The sequence below is a fragment of the Ptiloglossa arizonensis genome, chromosome 6 (assembly GCF_051014685.1).
Source record: "Ptiloglossa arizonensis isolate GNS036 chromosome 6, iyPtiAriz1_principal, whole genome shotgun sequence".
Taxonomy (NCBI): Eukaryota; Metazoa; Arthropoda; class Insecta; order Hymenoptera; family Colletidae; genus Ptiloglossa; species Ptiloglossa arizonensis.
In genome coordinates, this window is record NC_135053.1 from 26,708,870 (window position 1) to 26,720,050 (window position 11,181).

General features: G+C 42.1%; 1 protein-coding gene across 2 annotated transcripts; it reads right to left on the minus strand.

Annotated features, from left to right (window-relative positions):
• Positions 1-307: 307 nt before the first annotated feature.
• Positions 308-10,821, minus strand: LOC143148270 (uncharacterized). Of its 2 annotated transcripts, XM_076314453.1 has the most exons (3): positions 9,113-10,821; positions 8,071-8,152; positions 308-5,867 (listed from the first exon to the last, which is right to left on the minus strand). In XM_076314453.1, the coding sequence occupies exons 2-3, from the start codon at positions 8,143-8,145 to the stop codon at positions 1,140-1,142; spliced, it is 4,803 nt and encodes a 1,600-aa protein (XP_076170568.1). In that variant the 5' UTR covers positions 8,146-8,152; positions 9,113-10,821; the 3' UTR covers positions 308-1,139. The 2 variants fall into 2 exon arrangements, with proteins under 2 accessions (XP_076170568.1, XP_076170567.1); XM_076314452.1 differs by lacking the exon at positions 9,113-10,821 and having other exon boundaries at positions 8,071-9,047.
• Positions 10,822-11,181: the final 360 nt, after the last annotated feature.

Sequence of the window (11,181 nt, forward strand, 5' to 3'; positions counted from 1 at the left end):
ACAGAGGGGAGAACTCCTGGACTGTACCAAAGAGGTATCGTATCGTATCGTATCGTATCGTATCGTATCGTATCGTATCGTATCGTATCGTATCGTATCGAACGCTCGGCTGTTAACGTCCAGCTCGAGATCACTCGGTATTGGGAAACGTTGGGAGCACCTCGGTATCCATTGAACGATTCGATGGTATTTTTGGCAGGTAAGGTGTATCCCTTGCCGAGTATCGTCGACATTTTTCGTGCCCGATTTCTCGAAAAAGAAACGACGAGTTACATTCGACGCTACACCGCGTTGAAATAAAGCGATAACGATTTATTCCGGGATGATTGCGTTTAAAGATATTTTATAACGGAACAGGGATTACAAAAGTGTACAATTATTGAAAATGCTGTACATCCGAATTTGCGAAATTACTAACAATATTTATTCAAATTGCGAACGTATCGTTTGTAACAGAAGCGCCGACAACGTGTCCACAAATTACGTAAGCATGTTTCAGCTACGGTAAGTATTTCTTTCCTCGATGGAAGCGGTCGGTCCTTCTTTACCAAAGGCAACAGCGAGTCTGGATAGCGTCCAACGGTCACCGCCCAAACTAAATCCAATTCTCATCGAGGAAATATTCTACTTGGAATAATTGAGATTCCAAGTAGAATATACGCTGCTGCGATCAAATAAAGGATTAGACGATAAATTACGTATAGAATTTATTTTTTTAACGAGCCGTCGTACCGGGGGACCCGTACTGGAACATTTTTCAGGGACCGTCGGTAGTCAGCGGAACACGTACCGGTAACTTTTTCGTATATTCCTATTTGTCCACGGAATAAACCTTCGAGAACAAATACCGAACAATCCCGCCGAAAGCTTACGCACGATTTTATCCGAACGTAAAATCGGCTCACCGAAGAGCGAAGAAAACTTTGCACTACGTGCCAACGGATGTCTACGAGACGGCAGCTTTCGAGGATAACGTACGTATAGGATGCGATTTCAAGAAAACCCTTTCTAGAGCGCGCGTGGCAAGCGGAAACGCGCCAGGTAGCCCGCATACCGAGTGTTAAAATAATCGCCGCGACGAGCGTGTCAAAAATAATGCGAACGTTACGTATATCGAGACACTACCGGCCGTAGTCGATTCAATTGAACTTGGCGAACGATTTGATTTTCAGTTTACAAACATCGCTGGTTGCGTTGGCTACGTTCGCCAGGGATATTTCTCCAACGTATTTGATTATAGGACCGAAGTAACTTTTCCGCGACACTTGGACATCCGAGTCGTCGAGTCTTTTGGTCGTCTTCGAAAGACAATGTTCGTTAACGGCAGCCGTTTTCTTTTCCCAAGCGAGTTTTATCGCGTCGGAATCGAGTATCGTGGAGAGAGGAGCCGGAACTTGTTTCGTTCCGTTCCGAGCAGTCGCTAAAAGGGACGCGTGCACTGTCCGCGTGTGTTCCGTAAACCGGCGTTCTTCGGCAAAAGTAGAGCCACAGAACATGCACACGATGAGATTCTCATTGTCGGACAGTGCCGGGCCTGGTATCGTTCCGTGGATCGTCTTTCTGTGCGTTAACCTAAAGTGCGACCGGAATCTCTTCAAAGTCGGATATATCAGATTACATACAGGACAGGTGTAACGAACCGTCTTCTCTTCCTTGTCCTCGGAATCTTCGTCCTCTTGGACCGTATACGTTTCGGTGGACGTATCGACCACCGTCCAAGACGCTATCTCCCGTTCACCGCCGTATTCGTTTACGGAATTCGGTGCATCGATCGGTTCTTCGACGCTTCCGTCGTAACGTTCCGCTAAATTGTTTTCAGATGCCGGGGCAAACCGATCCTGTTGAAAATCGTCGATCGATTCGCCGATAAGTGTATCAAAGTCGTATTTCGAACAGTCGAACAGTAAGTCGATGGGTTTATCCGTGTCGATACTGTGAGCGTTTAGCTTGTCCCTACCGTGAACGTGTACGATATGCGAGTAACGAGAAAGAGGATTTCGAAACGTTTCGTCGCAACGAACGCATTTGTGCTCGGTGGAACGATCTCGACCGTCGGCAATGTGATTACTCGCGTGTGCCTCGAGTAGTACCAACGAAAGAAATTTTCGCCCACAATATTCGCACATATAGTCCCCAGTGTCCGCGAACCGTGACCTATGTTTGAATAAATTGCCGCGGGTGTCGAATATTATCTCGCACTCGGGACATTTCAAGGGATGAGAACCTTGCGGTCTCACGGTAGAAGAGGAAATGGATACGGTTTCGTGGCTTTGAAACTCGTTTACCGAATTCTTCTTACCTCTGGTATCGTCGGATCGCCCGATAACGATACTTGGAAATATTTCGTATCCGTGCAATACGTGCATTCGAACATCGATAGCGCTCGGGAATCCTTCGTGGCACACAGGGCAGTGATGTTCCGACAAAATAATGTTCAATCTCGAGTGTTTCGTTCTGTGTAACTCCAACCGATGCACCTCCGCAAACTTTCGATGACAAATGGCACACGAATACGTACCGATATCGGAGCACTCGGACAAGTGATCCTTCAACTCGGTCTCGTTCTCGAACCTCGTGTCGCAAGTCAAACACGTTAGGTGATCCGTTCTGTTCGAGGATCGAACCGCATCCTCCTCGACGAATCCCTGATTCCTATGCAATCGATCCGGCGCCGCGTTCCGCTTACTCTTACTCGTAACGGAATCGCTCGCGTGGAAGTGCTTCTCGTGACACGCCATCGATGCGTTCGTCGTCAACACCTCGCCGCAAAAACGACATTTACAATAATTGCCGATCACACCGCGACCGTTGTGAGTCAAACTTTGATGTTTAACGAGAATGGCAGCGGTGCGATACTTTTTGTCGCATTCGCTACAATGGAAGTCACCGTCGAGGGAATATTCCATTTCGTGCATGCGCAAGTCCGATTCGTTGGTAAAGTACAATGTACAGATATCGCAAGTGTACGCCATTAACGGTACGTTTACGTGCGCGTCGACCGAAACGTTCTTCGTTGTAAGCGCGTAATTGTGATCCTGCATCGTTTTCTTAGGGGATGCCTCGTGCGAATGAACGTGTAACTTGTGCGCGTGGAAATGCGATTCTTCGCGGAAGCCCTCGTTGCATCTATCGCACGTGTAAGTGTACGAGTTACGTGTAATCTCCGGATAGTGCGTCAACTTGTTGTGACGATCGAGCATGTACATACCGTGGAAAGACCGAGTACAAAACGTACAGGTAAAAACTTGCCCTTTGTAATAGTACTTGTTGTGCTCGATGAAACGCTCGTACGATTCGAACAGTAAATTGCAAACGGTGCACACCGTATTTATGTTCCAAACGTGTTCCTCGTTTTCCCGCGATGCGGAGATCGTAACGGTCGCGCCGTCGGTATGGAAATGCCGTTCGTGAACTTGAAGGTTCGCCTTTTTAACGAAACCCTGATTGCAAAACTTGCAAAAATATTTGCAACTTAACGAACAGAAAGGCGCGTGAGTCGCGAGTACGTGAAGTTGCAACAACCTCTTGGTGGTAAACGCGGTTCCGCAGACTGTGCACGGGTTGGTAGCGGGTTTGCAAAAAGTACGCTCGTGTAAGCACAAGTTCCGAAACGTTTGGAATTGTTTGTCGCAAACGACGCAGGGAAATTTTACTCTGTCCGTGCCGGTCCTGTTGATTTGGTAACGGTTCGCGGGCACGACGGTGCTACCGATCGAGCTCTTACGGATTCCAACTATTCGTAACCGAGATCCGTTCGCTCGAGTACCGGACGACGGAGAACGGCTGCTAAGAGAACCGCAACGTAAAATTGAATTTATCGTCGATTCTGTTTCGTCGACGACCACCGACGTATTTCTACGGGGACCGGACGACCCCGGAGAATAATCGGGAATAAACGTCGCACTGGTCGACGCTGCTGGAGTTTCCATTTTTCTATTTTCGTTCGCTCGACCGCACATCCTTCGATGTTGGTTCAAACACAAGCTCAACCAAAATCGTTTCCCGCATGCTTCGCACCGATTACGTTTCCTGAACGCGTTGCACGTTACTTCACGGTCGATCGGTGGATCGTAATTCTCGGATCGTACAAATTTGATACAATGTAAGACCATGTGCCGTTTCAGCGTCATCGGTGTATCGAGTTTCACGTGGCAAACGCAGCATTCCTTTCGATTGAAAACTGCGTGTTGACTCAAGTAGTGGCTCAATAATTTATTTCGCGACGTGTAACGCGCTTTACATATGCTCGACATATAAACCACGTGGAACTGTTCCACGTGTTCGTCCATGTTCTTCTTCGAAGGATAGAATTTTTTACAAATTTTACATTCAAACGCCATCGTATCGCCAACTTGTTCGATTTTATCCTCGATCGAGTCCGACTCTTCTCGATGGATTAGCGATTTTTTAACTTGGATCTTTACGAGCTTGTCCACTCGTACAACCGGAACGCGCAACGCTTTCAACGTTAAGTGACTCGGACTCGTTGCTCGATCGTTCTCGGCATTTTCTTCGATTTTTATCGAATCGATTTGCAGAAGCGTACTCTCGGATTCGTCGATCTCGAAGTTTCCTTTATTCAGGATCTCGTCGTCGCACCTCTCCAAACGAACTACACAATCTTTGCATTCGTATTCCAATTCCGTGTTTCGTTCGCGCAACAGTCCATTTTCCCGTTTCCGTTTGCGTCTCGCGATAGAGTTCGTTTCGGCGAACGTTCCGGCTGTTGGTTCACCATCGAGTTCATCCTGCGATCGATCAACATCCTCCCTTCCTATTCGTCGAAGATTGTAAGATATCTTGCGCGGAGTGGTAGGACCGTAACGATCTTCGGGTTCAGTTTTTATTTTATCCTTTAACAAAACCGCCATCGTGTTCGAATTCACATGTATTTGAACAAATGGTATTTTATTCGTCGAAGAATTACTTTCGATAGGTACAATACGGAGAGAGTTTTCGCGTTCTGTCCTCTCTGTGGAAGCAACGTTGTCCGGGTTGACAAGTTCCTCTTTTCGTTTCTTACCAAAGAACGAACGGAATTCCGTAAGAGTTGTCTGTCTCAACTTTCTTACCGATGAATTACTCGGATCGTTCGATCTCTCTGTCGCGTCAATATTCGCCACACGATTCTTACCGTTCTCCTCCAATAGATTCTTCTCTTTAACTTCATCGGCGTTACCGTTTCCTACACGGTGATCGGTATTCTCCGTTAATGCATTCCCTTCCGTTTCAACGACTTCGGTCGCGGCAGGAGTCGCGACCAAATTTTCATGGGAATGAAACAAATGTGCCTGTAGTTGTATCTTGGACGAGAAAATTCGTTTACAAAAGTCACAAATATACCTTCCGCCTGATTGTACGGTATTATCTTTTAAATATAAACACCTCTGTTTGTGACGAATCAATATAGAGGCTGTGTTAAATACTCCTTTGCATACGTCGCAGGTACACTTGGAAGTTGCATAGTTTATCTTATGATATCTCAATCTACTTTCATCGATAAAGGGTAAGAAACACACATCGCATTCCACAATGTACATCGATTTCTTCTTACGCTTACGATACGCGATATCGAGACAACCGCGTGACCATTTCCGCCGAAACGCTTGCTCCCTCGAATTCCTCGATGGCAAACATTTACGTTTTCTTCCATCGAGACCCGATGTTCTATTTTCTAAATCAGCGTATTCCCTGGACAATACGCTTTCATTTTCCTTGTCGTGTATCGAATTTGAAAATTGGTCTTCCAGTTCTGTCGATTTATTTCGAATGGTTGCACCAATGTTGCCAACTGACGAGGAATCATCGTGATCGTGGGTATCCGGATCGGGTGGTTCTTCTTTAACCTTTATTCCATTTACGGGATGCTGAAAAAAAAATATGCAAACGTATTTAATGATCGAAATAATTGAAAAACTTCTCGACGGATTCTAATACATTAAATGTCGTCCTATCCAAGCACCGTAACTGCGTTAAAATCACAACCTACGCGTTACAGCCCAGCGCTAATATCACAGCTGTAGAAACAATTGCTACCAGCTGTCGTTAATTATATTCGCCGTCGCTCGAGCGAGCATCGACTGCCTTACCGTAACCACGATTTCGTTCAAGATTTCATGTATACCGTAAGAGCGTAATAGACCAACGGTATCCGATATAGGGATTCTTCGCGTGTCTCGTCGTACATCTTGCTCGGTGCCCAGCGCCATTCAATTTCCTCTCATATGGAACAAATCCGTGTCACCGAGTATACGCGCGTTACGTATCACGGTAACCGGACAGAAACGGGGACAGATGCCCAAGTTCCGGAGCCTAGTTCGGACGTGTCTGCGTTACGCCCTGCACAAAATCTTTCGACCTGCGAAACACCGTTAAAATCGGTGGACAGTCGATATCATTCCCTCGTGGGTTCTTAACGTATCTCCCCCCTTCCAAAAAGAAACGCTTGAAAATTGAAATTTAACGATCAAGCTTGGCTAGAGGGAGGACATTGTGCAATCGATTCGTCCCGTCCTATACACCCCTTTCGCGAAATATCGAATTTAGACGTTATCCAACTACAATATTTCTTCGACGAGAGATGGATTTTATCCGCGCGCTATAGACGAGTACTGCACGCTACCCACGTTCACTATTTCTATTTCACTTCTGCCTTGTAAAGACGAGAGCTAAATAGTCCAAGGGTCTGAAACGACCGCTCGGAAATTCTATCCCTTCTACGTTATAAGTATGGTACGCACCAGTCCTCCAACTATTTCCTCTCATTGAAAACGTACCGCACAGCCAGCAACCCACTACTATTATCAAAATCTATTTTCATTCAATATTTTTTACTCGATTTAATAGGCACCGTACACTCTCAAAGTTTATAAACATTTCTTTCCGACGCTCTGCACAACAATGGCTCTTCGACATAACGGCGATTACAATTAACGGTTAATTTCTCAACCTTTCTTCACCTTCCTTTAAAGAATGCCGGTTTTATCAATTTTTCTGATTAAAAAATAACATCCTCCACCTTTTCGCAAGCTTATTCTCATCCCATTGTCACTTCGTAGTTATAATTTATCGAACAAAATTTAACACTACTTTCCGAATCGCTATAAAACCGACAATTTTCCAAATTTTGCACAATCTTTCAAGTTACCTTTATAAATATCGTTAAAGACGATATAACCAAATTTCAACCGAAATCTGAGATTTTTTATTCAAAAGTGTCCAATTTGGCAACTCGACTAGGGTTTATTCGCTGCAGGAGTAACGCAACTGAATATCTATATTATTCTGTGTATTCAGTTTTATTCCGTTTTATTTTGCAATTTTGCAAATAATAATATCGTACGATCTTCTACTGGTAACGTAGACAGTGAATAACACATTTTGTGAAATTCTAAAAACGAAGCGGGTTACGCTCCATAAGTGAAAAATAAGAAAACCAAACGTTATACGTGCTAAGATTAGCGATAAAAATAATACCGTAAGTCTGAAATCTAAAATCTGAAATCTGAAATCTGTGTAAAATACTAAAAAATAAATATACCGTATAATAGCGAAAGTGAAATCTTATAATAACGGGGTTGAGAAAGATATAGTACATTTACACGGTTTAAATACAAGATTAAATGAAACTTTTCGAAAACGAATGCTTTATAAAGCAAACTAAAAGGAACAAAGATATAAAAATTATCGAAATAACACCTAAGCGTATTATACTATTTTAACTCTTAACGTCGCTGTAATTATATTTTATTCGAACGTAATGCAATTTAGCTTAAAGAAGCCAACGTACGCTTGAAAAATTAAATTACATTCTCGCGTTCCAAGGTTCTCAATATCGATACATTGCTATACAATACCGATTAATTAAAATCGTAGTCAAAACTATACGTATATTTGCAATTTCATTTATACCGTACACTTTGTATTAAGGTTTCGTACTGTGAATTAAATTTAAAGTAGATATATATATTGAAACAATAGAACCTAAAACGACGGGTACCAGATACAAAATTATTATTACTAATCGCGATCGAGTTCTTCTTACTAAATTATGCGTCGAACGGTACTTACGTTTAGTTTATCATAGAACGTCAGATCCGTCAAGACGGCATCAATGGATCGTTGGTATACAAAAGCACGAGCCATATTCTCTCTGAGAAATTACGTTCGCATTCTGACAATCCATATACGTATGCGTGTTTATGTGCATAAAAAAATTAGAAGCATAAAACATTAATTTCAATCATTTTTATAGAAAATGACTTATTCTCTGCTGAATTGTTTTTATTCTTTTCATTGTTTTCATTGTTTTCATTGTTTTCATTGTTTTCATTGTTTCGATACACAAAATGAAATGAAAGGAAATATTTGTTACTTTCGATCAATCGTGAAGAGTTGTTCTTCACCTTATTCTTAGAAATAAAACTTTCGGTAAAACATTTTTATAGTCGAATCTTTTATACGCGGCAAAACATTCACAATTATTTAGAGGTCCAGAACGATTCGATGCGCGAAGAAGCAAAGAGGAAGCCAAAGTATATTAGGTTACCGTACAATAATTAACCTCAAGAATTTACTATTCATTTATATAAAAATACAACTAGTAGATATTCCCCGTACGCACACTTGACACATATGTAAATACGTATTAAGGAAAAAGCAGTATCACTCAACTTCACTGATCACTCTGTAGCACCGAGAAAATCAAAATGGCGTACACTCGTACAAACGAGTAAAGAAACTTCGATCAACGACTCAATTCAGACAGTTCTACCGGTTCGTACAACTCGGACTGTGATCTTCGTCGGTCATTTCATATGCATATTCTCTGTGAGAAATTCAAATATTTCGTGCTTTATAACCCGCATAAATTGTTCAACAAACATTGTAACGTTCCGTTCAAAGTATAAGAATCTTTAATACAGAGTATCAATCGCTAAAGGTTATATTGGCGGCTGTTTTGATTGCGAAAATCGATGTTGCTCTAAATAATTGGAAAGTATAATACGTATATATGCTATAAATTGATTTTATATATGCTGTAATTATATTCTTCAACGAAAAATTCTTCTTAACTATATATCTATGTACATATGTACGAAACAACACTGACCGTAACACGTCGAGTGGTAACGTTCGAAGTGGCAACGCCGCATAACATCGACTGGTCAAATTTGATTGGTTACTACGAAAATTACGAATATTTTATTGGCTGCTATCAATATGTACATATTTATTCAATATTTCGGTATCGTACAATCCATTGGCATCTTGCGCGGTAAACTATCTAATTGAACAAGGAAAAGTGATTATGTAAGAATGTAGAACCCGATAACGTCCAATTGGAACCTATCGAATTGGATAAGTTACCGACGGAGTAAAAGGGTTATCGATTGTACCAGGTGGCCGTACAATAGCTAAAATTGAACGTGTCGCGCGATCTCGTGAGACAATTTACGCCAAGAACGTCCAGACTGAACTCCGAGGCTTACGCGTGTTGATTGTCCCAGTTTGTCACGTTATCATGGTACACCGAAGATGAAGGAAAGATTCGCATATACATATGTAAATACAGAAAAGAACACCTGCCGTAATATCGGGTAAAAAGGAAACACGAGGATCGCGTAATTGTTTCGCTCGCTCGCGTTTCTTAGCCGAAAATTAACCGAAATCGAGTTACAATGTCAGAGTTACAATGTCTAGGTTAACGATTTACAGTCAAAGAAATGGTTATCGGCGACTACGTTGAGTCGAGTCGAGTTTACTCCGACTATCGTGAAATTTGCGTTAGCCGCATACGATACAGTTTATCATTTGTCGATCCATTGTAGGGAAAGATCGAAAACGTTTAATCGTTTTCTATTATTGAAACTTCTATCGAGAAAGGGGAGGAAGGGGGGGGGGAGGAGGAGTATACGTACGTAGATGAAATTACACGAAGAAAATTCGATGTACATATTAACGAAGCTTCTTTAATTGCAGTAATTGTCCGATCGATTAAACGAAGGAATAATTGGTTGGCCCGAAGATGAGAGAAGCAGTCGAACGAAGAAAGGGTAGAACGGATAGAATAGTTGCTGCATTCACAGGCGCATCCACTCTGCTGTTGAGCGACGTGGAAACTTCCGAGGGCTGTCCAAGTTTTCTAAGTAATTAAAACCACTTAACACGATTTCGTCTAACTTTTCGATATCGCGGCGAGAAATCAGTTTTAAATCGTTCCCTAAGGAAAGTGCCTTAATTACGGTGCAATCGTGGCTCCAGACAACTTTTAATTATGTCGTTGGAATATTTTTTCGATTGCGTTGTGCTATGCATTCAATTATAATCCGGCATCTTCTCGCATCCACGTAGCTCCCATTATTTCATTCACAATAGCCCCCTCTCCTGCCTGTTGAACACGCTCGGTAGACCCTTCTATCGGCACTTTGGTGCTAATGCTCGAGTAGTCGTTTGACCTCGTTAACAAGACTCTAGATATCTGATTTGTTTCATTAACGGTACGTTGAAAACGGATTAGACGAAGGTGGTAAACGGCCGAATAAACCGGAAAGTACGTTTACTTAAGAAAGGACAAACTACGAAGCTCGAAATCGTAAAAAGGTAGAACGTATTTATGTTTGCGACAGATCGGGCTAATATCGCACAGCCGAACCGTAGCGTCGTACCAAATATCGAGAGAGATTACTCTTGGATTTGGTTTAATCTTTTGGGTACGCACTTGGTGAAAATCCTATTATCTCCGACCTCGGAGCACAATGTTGTATAGCCAGTACTGTTGTATACGATCACTTGAACGGATCGTTGCAAGTAATATATATATATATATATATATATATATATATATATATATATATATATATATATATATATATATACGTGGATAAGAGCTGGACGATTATATTTAATAATTATAAACTAAAGATCTACGTTGGTAGGTTAGTCTGTATCGGTGTTGTGTCTTAAAGTAGCGCTGACATCGATAGAATACTTTGGAACCGGTGAAAGGCGTTTCCTTCGTTACGGTAGGTTTACGACGCGACGTACAGAGATTTTCGCTACTCGAAGATTATCTTTGTCGTCTCGTGAAACAGTACTTTATTAAGAATTTCATCGGAACTGAAATAAATGATGGATTACGATTGGAAATAAAGCGGTTCAATTCGTATCGCCGTTGAGAAA